Source organism: Sardina pilchardus, chromosome 5 (assembly GCF_963854185.1).
Source record: "Sardina pilchardus chromosome 5, fSarPil1.1, whole genome shotgun sequence".
Lineage (NCBI taxonomy): Eukaryota > Metazoa > Chordata > Actinopteri > Clupeiformes > Clupeidae > Sardina > Sardina pilchardus.
Window position 1 is genome coordinate 23,232,624 of NC_084998.1, and position 21,020 is coordinate 23,253,643.

The window sequence follows — 21,020 nt, forward strand, 5'->3', positions numbered from 1 at the left end:
AATAAAAACGAATAAAAACAAAAACGTAAACAGGCAAACCTGTAAGAGAATGAATTGAGTGCAAGGTGAGCAGATGAGTCCTTGAAAGTTTTAAAATTATCACAAGAGTGCTAAAGTGGAACATTATAGGTAACTCATTCCACCAATGAGGAATCCCCTGAGGAAAAGTCCTGACTGTGAAGTCTTGATGGCAATGGATGATCAACACAGCAGACGCTCATCAGAGGACTGCAGTGGGTGAGGGGGGATGTAGAGATGGATTATGAAATTCAAATAACGTAGAGTGTCCTATTGGTCAGAGAGAGGGATTGGAATTTAATTCTGGCTGAAATAGGAGGCCAATGAGGAGTAGCTAACCGGGGAGTTATCGGTGACTTCTTTGGCTGATTAAAGAGCAGCTGTGCCGCTGCATTCTGAATCATCTGTAATGTTCTCACAACACAAGCAGGCAGGCCAGCTAACAATGCATTGCAGTCGTCCAGTTTCCAAAGATTCAGGCCTACACAGGTCCGCACAAGAAGTTGTGTGGCATATTGTGTCAGGTAAGATCTGATCTTCCTAATTTATTACCATGATCCTTTGCTAAAAGCTTTGAACTGTCAGATATAGTTTCCAGAGTGTGCATTTGACAGTATTGGGTGCACTAGAATACTGATGCAGACAGTGTTGGACATGGGTTGCGTCTTTACGGTGAATTTTGACCTGTGCCATGTGGGTTGCAAATGTTGGTAAATGGAATATTATCAGGGTAGCCACTGTGGAGAGGTCCATAGAAGACAACTTAAGAGACATAAGTCGAATATTTATGTGCTCTCAATGTGAAAGTAATATCTTAGTCAAGTAGCAGAGAGAGTAATTAGATTCCTCAAATATTCTGAGTTAGTTTGACATCACATCCCCCAAACCCCAATAGTCACCAAATATTTTAAAGCAACTCTATGCAAAAAAATTGTGGCCACTCAAATGAATTTCTACGGTACCTGTATGGTCATGAAGGATATACTGTATTAGCACACCATTTGGGTCGCTAGGAGGATCCCACAGTCAGAATCTGTCTGCATAGTTTTTCCCCCTCCTCCACCCCTCCCTCTCTCTACCTCTCAGGTGCGCTCCTCTCATCATGAGCAGTTTGTGTAGTGCCGTTCCACAGTCATGAGGACCTCTCTGCACCTCTCCACTGTCCTGTCTCTTCTCTCATACTGCACAGGTAAGCTCTTGTATGAAAAGAAGCATGGGAAATGTGCTTTGTTCATGAATAAACTTAGTTTGCTTGTTAGTACAAGTTTGATTACTTGTTGTATTTGTGTTTGAAAAATGATCATTTCCATTATATGTTCATGTATTTTCAGCAAGCATAGCTAATACTGAATACTATATAGCATGTCACTGAATAATTTTTAAAGACCTATATTAGGCCTATATCTTTGAATGTATATGTTTCTTTGCTTTGAACTATCGATTATTATCAGTAGACGTCAATCGAAAAAACGAGTTGTTGGGCAAAAATATATGCACATATACTGTATAAGCAGCTAGCAACAGCATATAATGTGAAAATTATTGCTGAGGTTATGGTATATGTTTTCCTTGTCCTCTTGTCAGTGGTGTTGAATAAGCAGTTGAGCTATTAATGGTCTATTAATAGTCTATTAATGTTTCTTAGATCATTATCTAAAGCTGAGAGTTTAGACTCTACAACAGGCCTTTGTTAAAACTCCACCTTTACCTGAAAGGCTCAATAGGTGTCTTTGTCAAAAAAGGGGTGACAAGGTTGTCATCAAATGAATTGACGCTTTGTTTGTTTAGCAGTTAGGAGTCCAAAATGACCCTTGTTGTCTCTTACAGTATAGTCTTTGTGCAGGGCTATACCAGTGTGCTTACACAACACTACAAATGATATTGAACAGATTGAACAAACAAACATCAAAAAGCAACCAGAAGAGGAGTTTTGAAAGAATATTTACCTTATTCATTTAGCAGCAAAATTTTAGCTGACATTTTTATCCAAGCCAAGGTGACGACTTACAACTGGGGTTGACACTCAAGCTACGAAGAAAGGAAGAAAGAAAATTGAAAGTCAAACACAAACAAACATATAAATCAATAAACAAACTACCTCATAGAGCTGGGGAAGACATGGAGGGGCCTGGAGAAGACGATAGAGGGCCTATGACTATGAGAGCGTACCGTAATTTCCCGACTATTAGCCGCGGCTTAATCGATTTTGCAAAAATGCTTCCGCTATGAGGTTGATACTCGGGGACAGTTGACATGGTATTAATACGGTTTTGTGTATTTTAACTTGCATAAAACACTGCCCTACGGCTTCTACACAATACGGCTTATACACTAGAAATGACTGTGTTGTTGCTTCGGTGACACTTCATTGTAAGGTCAAGTGGAAATGTTGCTGACGGCAAGATTATTAGGCCGTGTCTCAAAAGGCCTGAAAAATAAACAAATGTGTCAGTTAATGACCACACAAGTGTAAGTGTTATTTTGCTAAGAGAGACTCCTGTGACCCATGACAGTCACACGGCTTGCACACTTGTGTGAGTTTGTGTGTGTGTTTGTCTATGTGTGTGTGTGTGTGTATCTGTGTGTTCCAGGTCAGTACCATACAACTCGGCCCTGGTGCTACCACAGCCAGTACTCATGTGATGACACATGCGAGGGTAAGTGTCAAATGCATCAGTAGGTTAGAGGCACGGTGAAATAAATCTATAGCACGATTTGTGTATTTAAAGCAACACTAAAGCACTTTTCCTCTGTAGCACCAGCAAATAACGATGTCCACCGACAAGGTAGAGCATGATTTTATGAACGTAGATGATGTATTGCAACATTGAGGCAAGTCAAATTTGTCATAAGACATAAGAAAATTTGTTTCTTATGTCTCATTCCATCGTACTACAGAATCGCTACCCGATCTGGTAAACTTACATAGTGCGGTTATAGCTGATAGAGGGCCGTAAAGCGAACACAGAAGTGCCATTCCCCTTGTTACGAGTTGATGAACCACTGAAATGATTTTGGGAACATTATTTTAAGGTACAAAAAAACTCTTCAGTGTTGCTTTAAGTTTGGCTTCCATAATGTATCAATTTGAAGGAAACAGTGAAAGTGGTCCCTGTCCTCTGTTATGTTATTATCGGTAGATGTTTTCTTCTTATTCTCTTTTAATGCTGCTGATGTTGTTATTGTTGCCATTGTCTTTGTCATTGTCAGAGCCGGGAAAGTGGTCCCATCTGTTCCCTGAGTGTGGAGGGCAGAGACAGTCTCCCATTAACATAGTCACCAGCACAGTTCAGTATGACCCAGACCTGCACCCATTCACTTTCGAAGGGCATGATCACATCAGCAACATCACAGTGGATCACCTCGGACACTCAGGTGATATCAAGTCGTTTTTCTTCAGCTGTTCTTCAGATGTGGGCCTTATGTAACCTGACTCTGGTGGAGCATGGCGGAACTACAAGGGTCTGGCGAGAGTCAGGCTAGGCCTTATGAATGTAGATTAAAAATTCATGATTCCTTTAGTGCTATATCTCATTACACTTGTATCTACAGTAAGACAGTACAATTATTGATAATAAACCATTTAGTGTCATGACAATTTAGTGTGATATACTGTTTTCTCAGCTCATTTTGCTCTGCCACAATCTGTGAGGATCCGTGGAGGGGGCCTGGCCAGTGTGTACAAGGCGCTGCAGTTTCACCTGCACTGGGGCGTGGAGGCTGGGCCAGGCTCGGAGCACACGGTGGATGGAGAGCGCTACCCCATGGAGGTTAGCTCAGCTCGCCTTCATCTCAATGCAGAGAACCGCTGGAACAATACTGAAGTTGATGCCCTGATGAAGAGTCAAAGTTGAAACGTATTTTTGAATACTGCAGTTGTTTTGATCATCTTTAGGTTATGGGAACGTACTCTATGCACACCATGCTCTATCGTCGGTATTAAATTGTCCTGTTGCTTGTGTGGGTGTACGTATGCATCTCTCTGTTTTCATCCCTGAAGCTCCACATCGTCCACATCAAAGAGGAGTACCAGTCTCTTGAAGAGGCCGAAAGTGACAGTGCTGGAATAGCCGTGCTGGGCTTCTTCTTTGAGGTGCTCTTGATCTTACATGCCTCTGCTTTGACTACCGTCATTTCCAAACTATTAGCCGCAGCTTATATATTTCGATTTTGCAAAATGTATTCAGTTATGAGGTTAATACACAGGGGGCAGTATGGTATTAATATGATTTTATTTCTTTTAACTTGCATAAAACACTTTCCTGCGGCTTATACACAGGAAATTACTGTATAGATTAAGTTAAAATCATGACCAACTTCCTTGTGTCCTATCTAGGCATCACAAGAGGACAACCCTCACTTTGATACAGTGCTAGAAGCTCTGAGGAGAGTGCGTTTCATTGGTGAGCTTGAGAGACTGTCAGACAAACTGTCAGATAGTAGGCCCTCATTTAAATGCTGGGAAAAGAACAGAGTATAAAGTATAACAAAAGTTTGCTTATTAACTACATGCAAAATCTAATACCATAAATAATTTAATACCAACATTCATGCAGCCCTGAACAAAGGCCTTTGATGTTAAGATTCATTGATCATTTGTTCTTGAACTATTTACTTAACTTAAGAAGTTAATGTGTGCTCTTGACTAATTTCTCCTGTGCGATCCGGTGGTTACAGGAAACACCAGCTCAGTGGCAGCCTTCAAATTGAGTGACATCATCCCTCCGGCCCACGAGCTGTCGGCCTACTACCGCTACGCGGGGTCCATGACCACCCCTGCCTGCAACGAGGCGGTCATCTGGACCATATTCCATAGGACACTGCCAGCCAGTCACAGACAAGTAAGACACCATGATCCCATATATATATGTATTTTTTAAAAAATGTTTTTACATTTTTAAATTTAGATACTGTACTGTATATGTTTATGGTTATTGTTGTTATTCTGTTAAGTCTACTTAGTCTAATAAGTGTTTGTTTACTTTGGCCATATGATTTTACTGTAAACTCGTTTTATACTGTTAATGTAATGTGTATTGATCTCATTGGAAGTCTTGTAAGAAAGAAGTGCCCTAAATAAAAACAGTTAGTAAGTATTGTTAGTGTAAATCTCCACTCCTCTCCTCCCCTCTTCAGCTGGTAGAAGTGGCTGGGGAGGTATGGTACTGGACTGGGAAGCCCATGACCAACATCTTCAGGCCCGCTCAGCAGCTCAACGGCAGAGTGGTGTCCAGGTCCTCACCCTTGCCAGATGAGCCTCCATTTTCGGCCTACTCTGCTGTTCCAGTTCTCTCAGGATCTGCGTTCTGTCTGTGCTCGGTCCTTGTATCTGTTAGCTTGTGTTAGCTTGCTCCGAGTTAACATGAAAATACGCACATGCTCTATATCTCTTCTGTCGCTTCCAGAGCAGATGCATTATCTCCTAATGACCAGATGGTCCATGTCTGCTTCTGTGTCTGAGAGTGTCTTGTGGTATTTGGTTGTTCTGTCTGCTTATTACATTTATCTGGGATGGGAGATGGGAAAGATTTATTTATTCATTTTCTGGGATACTGTTTACCCCTTCTAGCGGTAATGAGTTTGCGGAAAATTGTGCATGAAGCCATCTGAGCAAGGGGAAATGGCGGAAATCCTCCAGACTTAGAGGCTGGATCGCCAGCTATGAAGACACAATCACAGTTGATGTAATTTTAGGCTCTCGGGGGTTGAATTTCATATATTCTCAATTACCATTATGTATGTGCAAAGTTCTAAATAGACAGGAATCTCTTACAATTCATATATAGGCACAATGTCTAGATATGGCATTAGTGAATGTGCTACAACTGAAACAGAATATTGTTGTATTTTAACTGACAAACACTGACATGACTAACATTGACATGCTGTAAAGAACACTAATAAAGCCAGATATTAGTATAACGCAAGACTTGAGTGTTTTATTCGCAGCATAAACTGGTTGACCTAAATGTTTTAGACACTAAATATAAGCACAGGTGCAAAGAATCAACAAATCCAGTAAAACCGTAACTTGGGACGCAAAAGTTTAAATTGCACTTTCAACAACTTCTCTTTAAGACTAGAGTGCATTAAGTCATGTAACAGTATTATACCCACTCTTCACATATAGCAACCAGAAATCACCTCAGCCCAAACAAAGCCAGCTTATTATCATTAAGTGTGTGTTTGGGTTTCACGTTAGAACAAAGCCAACTTATTATCAAGTGTGTGTTTGGGTTTCTAAAGGGACGTTCATATTGTGCTCATATAAGTGGTGTGAGTGTGCGTGTTCATTATAGCATGGCAGGATGCGTTACTGCTTGTGCTTTTCCAGCCAGGTCTTCATATGGTCTATCTGTGCCAACACACTGCTCTTGGCAGTGCCACCTATGGCACTGTACTGCTCCACACTGCTGCTGTAGTCCCACACAGAGGACACATCACTGCCATAGAGCGGGCTAGAGAGAGAGAGAGAGAGAGAGAGAGAGAGAGAGAGGGAGTGAGAGAGTGAAAGAGGAAGAGAAAGAAAGAGAGAGAGAGACAGAGAACGAGAAAGAACGAGAAAGAGAGAGAAGAAAAGGAGAAGGGAAACCAGAGCAATGTCAGCAGGTCTGGAACAATGAGACTGTGTGTGTGTGTGTGTGTGTGTGTGTGTGTGTGTGTGTGTGTGTGTGTGTGTGTGTGTGTGTGTGCACTGAGTCTGCTGACCTGGCGGTGTTCAGGTCTTCCAGAGTAAGTTCATTAAGTGGGACTTTTTTGGACTCTGCGAGAGCTACAGCCTTCCCAGAGCATCCATGAGCCTGTCTGAACGGCACCTGAGGCAAACAGGAAACATCAGGTCATTCATTCACCTGCTTAACACGGAGGAAGGAAGGAACAAGAATAATAATAAAAAAAAAACCGAGAGAAAGACACCCACCCCTTTTCTGACCAGGTAGTAGGCTAGGTCAGTGGCAAGCATGTCTGGACTTAGGGCAGCGTTCATTTCACTGCTATTCACCTGTGAAGAACAATTAAGAACAAACTAATATGTGACGGCACCGTAATGAGCTGGCGCCCGCAGCCAAGGACAAAGGAGTCGGGGTGAAAGGTCAGCCGGAGCCCTTACCGTCAGTGTGGCCATTACACCTGTGGCGATCTGGAGAACAGCTTCCACGGTGTCATACACGTCAAACATGGCCTCCTTATCCTCCTGTAGGATGTAAAGGAAATGGTGCACTATTATAATAACACTACATGTGAATTATGCCTTTCATGGTGTTACGACTGTATGCGTTTCTTGTGTTGTGTGTTCCCAGTACTGTTTGTCCCTGTTCCTCTTCCGTTCACTCTATCACTGCTCAGGTGCTCTGCTGGCAACGACCTTAATTGGCAGCACCTGACCCGGTGATTACCTGGGAGTTAAAGGCTCCAGGATCCAATCCCTGAGGAGAGGCATTTTGCGGGGGTCTTGCTGCCTCTCAGACTGGGATTTTGTCTTGTCAACTTGATTTGGACTTTGGTCATGTCTTTATTTAGTGTCTTGTAATTGGTATATGTTAATGTTAATAAATCCCACTGGTTGGGTCATTTTAAATTGGCGTTCTTGCTTTGGGGTCAGTGGTGGGTTGTTGTTCACCCCTAAAGGACCATATTTTACAGTGGGGTTTAACAATGGCTATATAATAACATATGTATACTGTATACATTACATACTCCATATGAGTCGTAATTACATAGGAGTTATTCTAACTGCTAACATTCAACAGACAAAGCCAGTGACTAAGACATGGGCCGAAAGAATTTCCATTCTTAAAGTCTCACAAATCTGTTTCATAACAGCCACACCAGTCTTGATCTCCATACATTCCTATAGGATATGCTGACATTCCTCACCTGTAAGTCTTTATTGTAGGTGCTGGGCAGGCCCTTCAGGGTCATAAGAAAACCTGCACACTGAGGCAAAAAGAGTGTGGTAAGTGCAGAGGCTGTAGCAAATAGGAGATCCGCATTTCCCGATAAGTCACATGTACACCATTTGACAAACATGGCACATTTTCAGATTCTCAAGCTAACAACCAGTAACTGGCACTAGATACACTGTCCACTTATTGTGAAATATGAAAACACTGAAGTTTCTCTTGAAGTGTCTTGGTTGGGGATGGTCCTAAACAGTGTTTGGAGGTCTTACGTTCCTCTTAAGTAAGATTTTTCTGAGAAACGGAACTCAGAGCAGCTGTGCAAGCACAGAGTTTCTGTATTTCCTCCACAGATGGTGGGGAAAAAAATCACATACATCCCTTCTCTCAAGAAGCTTCATGTGCAACACTCAAACATCCCCACATCGTCTTACAATACGACGGTTCACAGTTCCTTACTCTTCCGAAGACGCGTCCAGCCTTGCTGCGAATAAGCTCCAGGCTGTCGGCATTCTTCTTCTGGGGCATCAGGCTGCTGCCGGTGCTGCTCACGCCACAAACACACAAGCACAGAGCTCTAACTGCCACACTACCCAAAGCACACACTGGACATACCACAGAGGGAGCGCAGGCCAGAGCACAGGATGGTCAACAAGGAGATTTTTGGACATTGGAATCATCGTTAACACTTTGTGTAGGTGTGTGTGTGTGTGTGGTGTGTTACCTGTAAGCATCGGACAGTGTAACAAAGGAGAACTCTTTGGTGCTGTAGATAATTAGGTCTTCTGCCATCTTACTGAGGTGGGTGAGATTTAAAGATGCCCAGAAGAGGAACTCAGCTGCCCACACACACACACACACACACACACACACACACACACACACACACACACACACACACACACACACACACACACACACACACACACACACACACACACACACACACACACACACACACACACACACACACACACACACACACACACACACACACACACACACACACACAATACCAGTCACACACACACATGGCCATATGCAGTGTAGGAAACAGTGATATGAAATGTTCTCATCCTCTGTGTACAAAAATACATACCTACAAAATCCCTCTCTGCTGTGGCATCCATGCTGTTGATACTGACTGAATCAAAGGCAAGTTCTGTACAGAAAAAAACAGTTACAGTATATATCTCTAGAGAGTCCATATCTATTTTTTTCTGTCACAGAGGAAAATCCAGGTCTTAGGCTATGTACTGTACTCTGTAGACTGTAAAAAATCGCACTACAAGTGTGAGGATACTAAAAATGAGAACCTTTACAAAGGAGTTGGCGATCAATGTTGAACGGATTCCCTGCTATGGCGCCACTGTAAACAGAGAGAGGTCAGAAGAAAGAGGTCACTAAAGCGAAGAAAAGAAAATAAATGGCAGTTTAAAATCTACTTGAGCATTTGTAAATGAAAGACTTGGTCATCAGTATAGAACTGTGAAAGATTAGAATGACCAGAAACATGAGCTGATCTTTTGAATAAATGAGTTTGGAGTGGCACGAGCCAGCCCAAAGATAAAGGGGTACGGTACCTTCCAAGAGGCAGCACATTGACCCGCCGGCGCATCTCATCCAGTTTCTCCACATCTCTGCTCAAGGCCACTACATGGCTGACATGAAATGCACAGACAGACAGACAGACAGACAGACAGACAGACAGACAGAGAGGGGGGAAGACCGCAAATTATAATCACAAGACAAGACAAGGTGCTCTACAAACTAAATGGCAAATAGAATATGTACTGTACCTATCAGCATTCACATCTACAGGGTCAACCCTTGATTATAATCCATGACAATTTTGCAAACAAAAAAAAAGTTCTAGCACAGTCCGGGCTCTTCAGATGGGACCAAACCATGGCACTTGGACCAGCCCATGGCTCTACACACCAGCCTATCAACAATGTTGCTTCACTGGCATGGACTGGAAAGGTGTATGAAATTGAATTGTTGAATTCAAATATCAACAACCTTTCGATAAAGACAAGGACTGTACCTCCAGTTTACACAGAACTAATCAATCAGTTTACTATTGTCTAATTGGGGTCAATAGCTCTCTTGGAAAACAGAAACTTACTTTACCTCATAATCCAGTGGCTCCATCTGATTGGTTGAGCCCTCTGCATGTGTGTGTATCCAGGGAAAATGATGTCCATCTCCCTACACATGGCCAAAAGGGTGGATGCATGCGGCACACAAATGACAAAGCAGATCTTTGATGTGTATCCTGCAGGTGTTTCTATTATGTAGGCTACAGTAGAGGACCCTATGTGCATCTGGGTGCGTTAGTATGATGTATGACTGTGGCTTATATGCTTATGTGACAGTGTTTGTGACCAAGCATGTGTGTGTGTATGTGTGTGTGTGTGTGTGTGTGTGTATGATAAGAAAAAAATATTTACCTGGAGGCCCTGTCCACCATGGCAGTAATCAGCTGTAAGGCATGACCCTTCACAATACCTATAGCATCCCGCAACCATAGCCTCATGTCCGTTACAACCTGTTAGGATCACAAAAAAGAACAAACAATGAAGGCAATTCTCCACTCATATCCATTCCACTAATCCTCCACTGACTGCACCTGAACTATTATGAGATTACTACCACTGTAGAGCGCCTTCAAGCTAAATATTCAGCAAACTGTTGAAACTCACCTGATCATTTCTACTTCTCCCAGTGTGCAGCTTGCCTGCTGCGTCTCCAATCAGTTCCTACACAAAGCCAAAAAAGCTCATGAACAAACCTGACTGCAACAAGGGGTTCAATGGGAACTTCTCACTTAAGGGGAAACACCTCACAATCTTTATTTTCCTTCCAGTAATAGAACTGCTGGATTACAGGAGTTAAAATCATCACCAAGGTAACATTGAATTTCTCCTTGTTTTTGGTGTGAATGTGATCAAAGTAATAGTGACAAATATTAAGACAAAGAAAGAGAAAACTGGTAGAGAGCAAAGTAGGACTACTGCAACAGTACACTTCACTGTATACCGTCAAAGTCCTCTTTGAACATGTTAAAGCAATGCAGAAGAGAGGTTATAGGCAAGACAGTAGGAATGTGGCTTACCTTAAGCCGTCGCTCATTGGCTGTGTGGATGTCTTCATCTCCTGATTTAATTTGAAAGGAACTCCGAGACCACTCTGCATGAACCTGCGTGGTTTTAACAGGTACAGGACAGTAGTAAATATGTTTTATTATGCCATCTATCATCTAGCTTTGATATCAAGAATTTCAATAATGTAGGCCCGCCTATGTTCTTAGTCAGCGCTCAAACCTGATTGAAATTCAATGTTCAAACCACAGGCACTGCGTGAATGCAACTAACAAAAGCTCAATGGCAGTCACATGATTATGCAACCATTGTCCCGTGGACAACAGAGCACAGATGCCATTACTTTCTGTCATCCATTTTTGTACCTGTCACCTATTAAGTTGACAACAACACCATGTTTGCCAAGGGAGTTGTCTACATATAAAAGCTGTCCTGGCTCTTCTAACACATCAAAGGAAATAAGAGAATAGAATAGAATAGAAACTCACTTGATCCAGACCAGAGACAATCTGATTCATCTCATCTTCTGTCACCAGGTTAGCCTTTTGCAGCGCCAAAACATATGCTTTGCTGCCCCTGATGTCAGCGTCCCACATTCGTTGGTCATATGCAATTGAGGCGTTGAACTTTTCCATGATAGCATCCGTACCACCAGCGAATCTTCCTCCCCACAACTTGGACCCCTGCAGAGAAAAATCAACTGTAAGCTGTCTTTACGCATACAGTGTCTCTTGACAATGGGTTATTATAACAACATGGAATCATAAGTGCGCCTGTGAAATGCTGTTCTGCTTGAAAGACGTTAACATAATGATATGCTTGTGTCATACACAGACAACTGGGAGTCAAATATAATTAGTTTTACTCAGACTTTACCTCCGAACTGTCACAGGCGCTTGTAGAACTCATGATCAGACAAGCAAAGCTGAACTCTGACAACAGGTGGTGGTGTTCACTGCTTTCAAGTTCAGTAGCCTGAATCTGCTAGCTAGCTAGCGCCTCGCGTTATTCTAACCTAGAATACCGTTCTTCTGCAACTTGCATGTAGGTTATGCGTTCATTAAAACATTAGATGTGTAATCCTAAGGAACATGCACTTGTTAGTCGTCACGTCACTATCTCAGCCGTCCACTGAAGCCAGGCAGTGACTGCTCGTTGTTTGTGTACATGTGTGCATTCATATAGCCCCTCCCACCCACTGTTAAAATTTTACTCTGGTATGGTATCAAAAGAGGGTCAAACTGATTAAAAACCGCTTTGGTTGTCCGTTCAGAGCTCGTGATTGAAGCATTTCTCTTATCCCTATACATTTTACATTACAAGTAGGCTATGCACCAGACTGGGTTTCATAAGGTCCCTTTCCATGTATACAATCAAGCACCTGGATTATGGATGCAGACTGCATGGTGCTTGATTAAAACACCTGTGGAAAGGGCCTGTAACCCATGCTTCTAAAGCCTACCTTACACTGACAAGATTTGTGAAAGATTCTTGAAAGACTGTAGTCTTTTAACTAATGCCCCTCATTCAAGCTTTACTAAAAAGACAATCTTTCAAGAATCTTTCACAAATCTTGTCAGTGTAAGGTAGGCTTAAGCAGAATATAATCAAATATGATACCAGCAACTGTCTGAACAGACTGTGGCCAAAGAACAACAGTAGATGGCGATCTTAAGCAACCTCACCGATGGTTGTGTGTCTATGTAGGTGAGAAATATGAGATTCTGGATTCCATGGAAAGATACACAAATCATCACGGAAACAGGAAATTCATATTGTATGCCTGTAAACAGCTCAACATGTCTAGCTTTACTTTTTAGTTCCTCTTTCTCATTGGTCCCTGCTTTGCATTGCTATCAGACCTTGCTCAGATCACAGGGTCTCCTTACATGCCAACCTCTTTGTTTTTGGTGCTTGCTCACTGTGGTTACACATTGGATTCATTTCAGGGATGGCAGGGGCCCATCACATAGATGATTCTTCATATAGCACTATCTCTTAAATGTAGGCTAATATAGGCCTACATATAGGCCTACAGTAGTCTCATTAGGGATCATGGTCACACAATGTCAATCTGTATTCAAAACCTCAAAAGAGGAATACCTTAGGCTATGTGTAGGCCTATGCAAATGACCTGTGCTGGTGTTTGTTTTTATATGGACAACAACAGTGTCTGGACACTGGTCAGCAATCATACCACAAAACAACAGCTGTGAATAACTCCAAGTGGTCAGCTATAATTTCACTACAGCCTTCATCAAAGTACCTTCTCTATTGTGTCAGGGGCAGTGGGATTACATCATGCTCATGCTTCTGTAAATGACGTACTCACCTGGCATACTCCCTCCTGTGACTTGGCTATTTCTCTCCTACAAAAGGGATCCCACTGTACACTTGACTGTTAGCTCACCGAAAAGAAAAAAAACAAACAAACCAAAAAAAACGTTATCTGTTCCAGTGTGCATAACCACAAGCCACCTCAGGAATGTATCCTAGGTCATCACAATGACCTAAGTGCATAGACTTGTTTCAGTCTGTCTGTCTGTTTTTTTATTTACTTTTTATTTCATTTTATTGTTTCTGCTCTAAAGTGCGCTAGACTTCAGCTAGGGTCACTTCTGAGATCACATTTCGAGAGGATTACAGCTTCTGTACTCTTTGATTACTGAGGCTAGACTCCGACCTACTGAGAGTGTTGTTGATGTTGACTTTATTCCTATATCATTACATCTCATTGAGGTCTTTAAAAGTGGATTATTATGCATGTGTGTGTGTGTGTGTGTGTGTGTGTGTGAGAGAGAGAGAGAGAGAGAGAGCGAGAGAGAGAGAGAGAGAGAGAGAGAGAGAGAGAGAGAGAGAGAGAGAGAGAGAGAGAGAGAGAGAGAGAGAGTGTGTTTGGATCATAGGCTAAGTTCTACATAATACCATTTTATGGGAACTAAAGAGATAAAATAATATCATCCACATCATGTTGAGTGTGGTTCTCTACAGTGGCGAGGGGATACGCCAATCCAATCCTGAGAGAGAATTAACACGATAGCCTTAGAGATATTTAGAAATATTTTATTTCATGAAAAAAAGGAACAGTGGACCTTTAAATCACACACCACGTGACCTTCGACCAATCACATACATTGAAACAAGTGACTGTCGACTTTGGCCATTTGCACGTCCAATGACATTCGAGCTTTGTTTCTTCTCTTTCTATGCTGAATTTACAATAAGTTTTTATGTTTGATCTGTATGATCTTGTCACGTTGCGACAACAACATTGTCCAAGTAAGATAACAGTTCACTGACCGGAAAGCTGAGTAGGCCTACACAACTTAAATAAAGGAATAACACCTGGGTAAGTCATTTTCGAACTTACATAACCTCGGAAGCAAATGCTACATTTGAACCTATGGTTACATATATGATGCTACAATGTCGCAATTTGCCAGCAGCTTGCTAGATGGTCGATTGTTATCACGTTTTAAAATCAACAACATAAATGCAGGTATACACTGTGTTGCAAAAAAAAATACTATGTGCGATTCGGACAGCTTCCACTAAAATGACACAATTAACCGGCTGGCTAGCTAGACCGTTTTTAACTTACGTTTGTTGATGCGTTTTTTGTTGTAAGATATTGTGCAATCACTCTGCACTAGTGTGCAAGTAGGCCTAGCTATTCGATTAATCCAAGTAATAGTAACCTACCAATACCCTATATGGCAATGCAGCTAGCAAAACCCTGTCTAACCACGTTCATGTCAATTTTTAGCAAACGTTTGAAAAATGAGTTATTGGCTTGCTGAGTTCATCCTATAGGCTACCTTGACCTGCTTTAAATCTATTACAATTGTTTTAAGGTTTGCCCTATGGCCGAAATTGTATGTTAACGATGCAATTTTGCTAAAGTGTGTTTACTTTGAGATTTGTTTGAATATCTTTGGTAGCCTAATTTGTCATGCCATAGTCTAGGCAAAACCCTCTTTTCACACCTAATCTTAATCTATCCCAATCCAAGCACCTCAAACAAGTCTTAATGGTACAATGATCAGGTTTCCCTTAGACGTATAGCTATCGTTTGATAACTGGATAGTTGGATGACAGCAACATATAGGCCCTAACCTGAGAGATGCATAATCCCTCTCAAAATGACATACAGTGCCCTCCATAAGTATTGCAACAGCTGTTTTATTTCAGTTAGCCTAGCTGGTTTCATTCTCATTGAGCTCAATGCAAATCAAACCAGCTAATAGGCTAACTGAAATACAACCATGCCAATCTCTAGGTATGGTGAAGGGTATGTGATGATGTGGGGCTATTTTAGTTCCAAAGGCCAAGGGGACTTTATAAGGGTGCATAGTGTCCTGGATCCATGAAATAACTGGCATTTAAGAAATATAAAGATATGAAATATAAAAATTGGCCTGCCTCTATGGGAAACGCAAAGCACTCAGGAATAAGGAGATGAGCAATTTGCTTTCATGACATATTCAAATACTGTACTTCATAGTGTGTTAGTTAGGCCTACCTATTTGGCCCAGACATGGTAACAGTCGGATCAAACACTGAAGGTTCACAGTGGGTAGAAGGAAGCATGCTCTGTTCTCTCAGATTGTGGTTTCCTTTCAATGGACTCAAAGTGCCGTGTACAAGTGTGCAAGGTTATTTTTTCATCAGGGAGCAAACTAAGGGGAAATTTGTGTATGTTTGTGCATGTGAACGTGTGAAGGAATATTCCCATTTTCATGTAATAAGCCATTCAGCCTACAATCAGTCATTTTTAGGTAAAGGCGTGCTATTGGCTGGTGACACAGTAGACTGATTTGTTTGTGAATGCTTAATGTTTTTCTTCTATTTATATTTGCAGGCACCATGGAGCTGAAACAGCAAATCTTGGTCACCACAGTAAGAGGTTTCTCACTCAGCCCTCCCTATATATTCCCTGTCTGAACCCAGAGGAGAGGAGGTCTTTTACCTCTAAGTGCTCATATTTCGACCCCCCATCCCCTGTCATCCTACATACCTATACCTTGCATTCCTTTCCTGACCTTTAACATCTTACCTCCAGCATTCCTGTTCAATTGTCTCCCACTCTCATGGTGTTCTTCTGACTTGTTCCTTCTCTTGTCTTGTCTTCTTCTTCTTTCTTCTCTTTTCTCTCTGCTCTCTCCTCTCCACATTTCATCTTCTGTCTCAATCCATAGTGTAATTTCCCCCCAAAACATCTGCATCCTCGTCTCTGTCCGACACAACGTCGCGATGAGGAAACCGCAAAACATTCTGCTGCTGGCCTGTGTGGTCGTCAGCTCCGTCACGATATTCTACCTTGGCCTGAGCACCATGGAATGTCCGAGCCGCGGGCGTTGGCACGGTAGCCAGTCCAGACGCTACGCCTGGGCCTCGCAGAACCCGGGCCTGAACCAGAGCGCCGCGGCGGCGATCCCGCTGGAGTACGACGAGAACACGCCGCTCATCTTCGTGGGCGGCGTCCCGCGCAGCGGCACCACGCTGATGCGGGCGATGCTGGACGCCCACCCGCTGGTGCGCTGCGGCGAGGAGACGCGCGTCATCCCGCGCCTGCTGGCCATGCACTCCACCTGGAGCCGCTCGGCGCGCGAGCGCATGCGCCTGGACGAGGCCGGCGTCACCGACGAGGTGCTGGACGCCGCCGTGCGCGCCTTCCTGCTGGAGGTGATCGTGGGCCACGGCGAGCCGGCGCCGCGCCTCTGCAACAAGGACCCCTTCACGCTCAAGTCGCTGGCCTACCTGAGCCGGCTGTTCCCGCGCGCCAAGTTCGTGCTGATGCTGCGTGACGGCCGCGCCACCGTGCACTCCATGATCTCGCGCCGCGTCACCATCACGGGCTTCGACCTCAGCAGCTACCGCGACTGCCTGGTCAAGTGGAGCCGGGCGGCCGAGAGCATGTACGAGCAGTGCCGCGAGGCCGGCCGCCAGCGGTGCATGCTGCTGCGCTACGAGCAGCTGGTCCTGGAGCCGCAGCTGGCCATGCAGAAGCTGCTGCGCTTCCTGGACCTGCCCTGGGACACGGCCGTGCTCCACCACGAGCAGCTCATCGGGAAGGCCGGCGGGGTGTCGCTGTCCAAGTAAGTCCAGCTGAGAGGACATGGAGGGGGAAGGGGGGAGGGGAGGGTGCTACAGTATGGTTCCTCACCAATAAGTTTGCAACAAATCTTTGTTTTGGATTAATTCGTATTTTCACAGTATCATTTTTAAATTGGAAATACCTCAAAATTCTGTGATTGCAGCGTCTTAAACTTGGATATGTTAAGCTTTACATACTCTTACTCATACTATACTATTACAGTAAAATATAAAATAATAAATAATTATTAAATAATAATAAATGATCTATTAAATACATTAAATGTATCTAACTAGCAAGGCATTTGAGGACAAAATCTTGGGCTTTGGGCTTTTTCACCTTATTTTCTGACATATCAAACAATGGATCATATCAAGAAAATATTCAGCAGATTCATCGACCATGAAAATAATCTTTTTTTCCCAGCCCCAGGGTGTGATGTTGCGTTTCTCTATCTTTGCCATGTTGTGTTGCTGCACACTCAGTTGACTTGTGTTGACTTCCTGCTCAGATCGTACCTTTGGAGTCAGTTTGTTACTCAATTCGATAAAGGCAAAGGTCAACAACTTAACTATTTTCAAAATGTTCAAAAGAACTCTGTTGGTAAACATCTGAATGCAACTAGGAAAAAACGATTCATTGATTAACTATAAATTGCTGGATATTCAGCACAACACCTTGATCTAGAGAGTGCTGTGCATGTTATACTCTAAATGCCAAACTGATAAGAGCAGCTTAGTATCCAGTATGGTTTTTGTCAGCTGATAATAAACAGACTATTATATTCTAAAAAAGCCCCCACAGATACTGTTTCTGTTCTTGTTTTAAATCCTACATTAAATTTAAGGATTTTGCTCTCTCCTCTTCTTCACTCCTCATACTATTTCTTTCACTCAAACGCTGACTTGGTAGAATTCTGCTATACTGTATGTGTTATAACAGTGGGGTGTAAAAAATGTAATGTCTCATAGAAATATTTCCATTACGCAAGTCAGGGTATGGTTACAGTCCAGCACAGACTTCATGCATTTTTTAGTAATTTTCTGAAAATCCAGGTTGATATACAGTTTAATGTTCAATATATCATTGTTGTTGAGAAAAAAAGTTTGGTAGAGAGCTACCAGTGTCCCTTGAAACGCCTGGTACTCTTGGAGAGGTACAAAGCAAGAACATCAAAAGGAAAAAATCCAGGTCCAGGCACACAGGTTTCCAAAATCTTTGTTATTGGGCTAATATATGGATTTTTTTCCTGATATAATTGTTTTTGGAGTTTCTGCGCATTGGAAATGGTTGATTAAGCAATGGTTGTGCTGCTTTTAAAACTGTTTATAACCATACACTCATTGGCTGATTGGTCAGGGAAATATTCTGCATTAAAATGATTGTCCTAAGATGGAACGTTACCTACCAAAGGTAGTTGCAGCATATGTCAATAATTATATTTGATTCAGGCATTGACATATCACGCAGCAGTCTATGGCAATGCCTAAACCTTTAGTTATGTTTGTTATCACATCCTGCTTTCAGCAGAATAATGTCTTAGATATTTTTTTTTTAATGTAGCAGCCTTTTGGAGACAGAGTCTTGCTTTTCGCTACTACAGCAATGTGCTCCCACCATCTGGCTTTCTTAATAAGGCCACTTGGCTATCTTTCAGAACAGAGCGGTCCACCGACCAAGTGATGAATCCGGTCAACACAGAGGCCTTGGTGAAGTGGGTTGGCAAGATCCCGGCTGACGTGGTGAAAGACATGGCAGACATCGCGCCCATGCTGAGCCGGCTTGGCTACGACCCTCAAGCCAACCCCCCCGACTACACGAAACTGCAAGAGCCCTCACATGGCAACAGCAGCTTGCTGGTGAGGGGCAACAGTATGGCGTCTCAGCTCCAAAGAGTTCTGAATGTATGATTCAAAGTGAACACTAATCAACACAGAGTTAAGCAAAAATGTTGTTGTTGTGTGTGTGTGTGTGTGTGTGTGTGTGTGTGTGTGTGTGTGTGTGTGAGAATACCTATGTCCTAAAAACTCTGGGCTTGGGTCCTGGAAGGAGATTATGTCCCGTTTCCTTAGAAAGGGATTTGGTCATCTTCTTAATGGCAAATTGCAACTGAAATCTTAATTTAACTGATGGCTTGGGCTTATCTTCATCTTGGTCATTAACCTAGAATGTTCACGGAGTTCCGTAACGATGGTTGCTTCTGTTCTACTCTCTTTAGTTACACCGGATTGTAGAAAGTCCTGATCCCAGTTAGGCCAGCTGCACAGCTGATTATCATCATGGTAACCAGTATTGGTATGTATATGCCCTTCATTTGCCATTTTGCACCAACAGTTTTAACCAACAGTGTTTCATGTAATGAACGTACTTACTTTATACTTCCATATAGTTCTGTGAGTTATTTTTAGCAGTGCATGATATCAGTATAGCATATCAGCAGACATAATCTGCAGAATTTATTACAGTTTCAGAGGAAGATTCATGATACAATCTGTTGAAATAGAATGAGGCCTACATTTTCAATAGAAAACACTACATGTCAGTTGCATATTACATATGTACACCTTTCCTTTTTTTAATGAGTGAAATCAGTGAATGTCTACATTTCTTTAGAGTATACATTTATGTTTGAGGAAATGCCTATGCCTGTATCTGCAAAAACTGAACAGTAGGTTCATTCTAGCACAGGACAGACCCGGCTCGAATGTTGTCTCAAATCCAAAATTGTGCATCCCTTGTTTCCAATATTAGTCTGTAACATTGGTGTTATTTGTCTTTTTTAGGACCCATGTCATGGAGTTCTGTCCAGTGACTCTTATGAGGGATGGCCTTTGGTTTTGTTTATGGGATGATTTTTTTGTCTGAGAGAATAACACCTGTCTACATTCATTGAAGACACAAGTTTCATCATTGTCAGTAATCATAAATTACATGTAAGACCCAGGAAGGAGTTGCGGTCATAAGCACAGGTGATTATTAACGTGGTGAATGTCTTTGAACATGTACACTATCCATGTCTGATCAGGTTGTTTGGTTGGGAACCTCAAGTGCAAGATGTGCCATATTTCAGTGAACATTTGTTTGCCATTATGTCTTCGATTTAACTTGTGTGATCAAGCACATCTATACCCAGTATTAATGCAAATGCCAAGAGTATTTTTGTGACGTCATGTCAGACTTCATTGTGTGTTGATCATTGGATTTTGTGGAGCAAACAAATTATTTGTGGTCTCAGAGATTATTTATTAAAGAGATTTATTTTTCAAATGTGTTATGTGCTTTTATTGAATGTAGGCTACTTTTATTCACACATGTAGTTTAATAACAGAAGTTTTAAATCGGCTATGACCCTGGGTGATTCAGGCTCTCAGACACTCATATTGTTGCAGAGAATTAGCCTACCTTTACAAAGGAGTTTTTTACAAATACATAATGGTGGATATATCAACAACCTGAGGTGCAAAGTCTGACGTCAGAAAGTAAAAGTGCCACATTTTTGTTCCAATCATTCACTTAATCAACTGATTCTAATTAGCACGACTCTTAAGCCAAGTAGATCAGGTAATTCGTGAAATCACCTGTGTCAAGGCAAGGGCCAACTAATACACAGGACTCTTACTTTTTGAAGCTGGACTTTTACATCTCTGCCCCAAACCTTCTTCATAATTCTCTGTATTTTCTCAATTTATTTATATCATAATGTGTCGTGTGACAGGACTGATATTGTGGCAGAATATCTTTTCTTTTGTTCTAGGAAGACTAAAGACAAAACATACACAATTCAATCAAATGGTACTTTTCCTTTTTAACCATCCGTAGACAGTGTGTTAGGGTCAACAACACCATATCGGAAGTGAGAACAATCAGCATGGGTGCTCCTGCTCCACAGGGGTGTGTCAGCTC

General features: G+C 42.3%; 3 protein-coding genes across 8 annotated transcripts; 2 read left to right on the forward strand and 1 right to left on the reverse strand.

Annotated features, from left to right (window-relative positions):
• The first annotated feature begins 460 nt into the window (after window positions 1–460).
• On the forward strand, window positions 461–5,923 carry ca4c (carbonic anhydrase IV c). Of its 3 annotated transcripts, none has more exons than XM_062536982.1 (9): window positions 461–542; window positions 1,064–1,207; window positions 2,610–2,675; window positions 3,229–3,393; window positions 3,643–3,788; window positions 4,019–4,111; window positions 4,355–4,421; window positions 4,696–4,859; window positions 5,155–5,923. In XM_062536982.1, exons 2-9 carry the CDS (start codon window positions 1,153–1,155, stop codon window positions 5,362–5,364), a joined length of 966 nt encoding a protein of 321 aa, XP_062392966.1. In that variant the 5' UTR covers window positions 461–542; window positions 1,064–1,152; the 3' UTR covers window positions 5,365–5,923. The 3 variants fall into 3 exon arrangements, with proteins under 3 accessions (XP_062392966.1, XP_062392967.1, XP_062392965.1); XM_062536983.1 differs by having other exon boundaries at window positions 512–542; window positions 1,105–1,207; XM_062536981.1 differs by lacking the exon at window positions 461–542 and having other exon boundaries at window positions 813–1,207.
• On the reverse strand, window positions 5,924–12,205 carry asl (argininosuccinate lyase). The gene is made up of 16 exons (XM_062536980.1): window positions 11,897–12,205; window positions 11,509–11,703; window positions 11,035–11,118; window positions 10,622–10,678; window positions 10,370–10,467; window positions 10,050–10,127; window positions 9,500–9,577; window positions 9,233–9,285; window positions 9,016–9,078; window positions 8,641–8,755; window positions 8,376–8,460; window positions 7,894–7,953; window positions 7,127–7,210; window positions 6,938–7,018; window positions 6,727–6,833; window positions 5,924–6,476 (listed from the first exon to the last, which is right to left on the reverse strand). Exons 1-16 carry the CDS (start codon window positions 11,927–11,929, stop codon window positions 6,332–6,334), a joined length of 1,416 nt encoding a protein of 471 aa, XP_062392964.1. The 5' UTR covers window positions 11,930–12,205; the 3' UTR covers window positions 5,924–6,331.
• Window positions 12,206–14,106: 1,901 nt separating this feature from the next.
• tpst1l (tyrosylprotein sulfotransferase 1, like) lies at window positions 14,107–20,384 on the forward strand. Of its 4 annotated transcripts, none has more exons than XM_062536986.1 (6): window positions 14,107–14,369; window positions 15,882–15,926; window positions 16,219–17,118; window positions 18,775–19,021; window positions 19,336–19,412; window positions 19,901–20,384. In XM_062536986.1, the coding sequence occupies exons 3-5, from the start codon at window positions 16,274–16,276 to the stop codon at window positions 19,369–19,371; spliced, it is 1,128 nt and encodes a 375-aa protein (XP_062392970.1). In that variant the 5' UTR covers window positions 14,107–14,369; window positions 15,882–15,926; window positions 16,219–16,273; the 3' UTR covers window positions 19,372–19,412; window positions 19,901–20,384. The 4 variants fall into 4 exon arrangements, with proteins under 4 accessions (XP_062392970.1, XP_062392969.1, XP_062392968.1 ...); XM_062536985.1 differs by having other exon boundaries at window positions 14,108–14,369; window positions 15,882–15,919; XM_062536984.1 differs by having other exon boundaries at window positions 14,108–14,369; window positions 15,882–17,118.
• Window positions 20,385–21,020: the final 636 nt, after the last annotated feature.

What these genes read in the sequence shown, in the direction of transcription:
- asl (XM_062536980.1), bottom strand. Translation starts at nt 11,929, where the DNA reads ATGAGTTCTACAAGCGCCTGTGACAGTTCGGAG. An exon ending in AATGTGCTGCCTCTTGGAAG is followed by an intron (nt 9,286 to 9,499) that starts GTACCGTACCCC and finishes CTCTGTTTACAG; the next exon opens with TGGCGCCATAGCAGGGAATC. An exon ending in ACTACCTGGTCAGAAAAGGG is followed by an intron (nt 6,834 to 6,937) that starts GTGGGTGTCTTT and finishes TGTTTGCCTCAG; the next exon opens with GTGCCGTTCAGACAGGCTCA.
- tpst1l (XM_062536986.1), top strand. Translation starts at nt 16,274, where the DNA reads ATGAGGAAACCGCAAAACATTCTGCTGCTGGCCTGTGTGGTCGTCAGC. An exon ending in GGCGGGGTGTCGCTGTCCAA is followed by an intron (nt 17,119 to 18,774) that starts GTAAGTCCAGCT and finishes GCTATCTTTCAG; the next exon opens with AACAGAGCGGTCCACCGACC. An exon ending in AGCTCCAAAGAGTTCTGAAT is followed by an intron (nt 19,022 to 19,335) that starts GTATGATTCAAA and finishes TACTCTCTTTAG; the next exon opens with TTACACCGGATTGTAGAAAG.
- ca4c (XM_062536982.1), top strand. Translation starts at nt 1,153, where the DNA reads ATGAGGACCTCTCTGCACCTCTCCACTGTCCTGTCTCTTCTCTCATAC. An exon ending in TGCTGGGCTTCTTCTTTGAG is followed by an intron (nt 4,112 to 4,354) that starts GTGCTCTTGATC and finishes TGTCCTATCTAG; the next exon opens with GCATCACAAGAGGACAACCC. An exon ending in GAGGAGAGTGCGTTTCATTG is followed by an intron (nt 4,422 to 4,695) that starts GTGAGCTTGAGA and finishes CGGTGGTTACAG; the next exon opens with GAAACACCAGCTCAGTGGCA.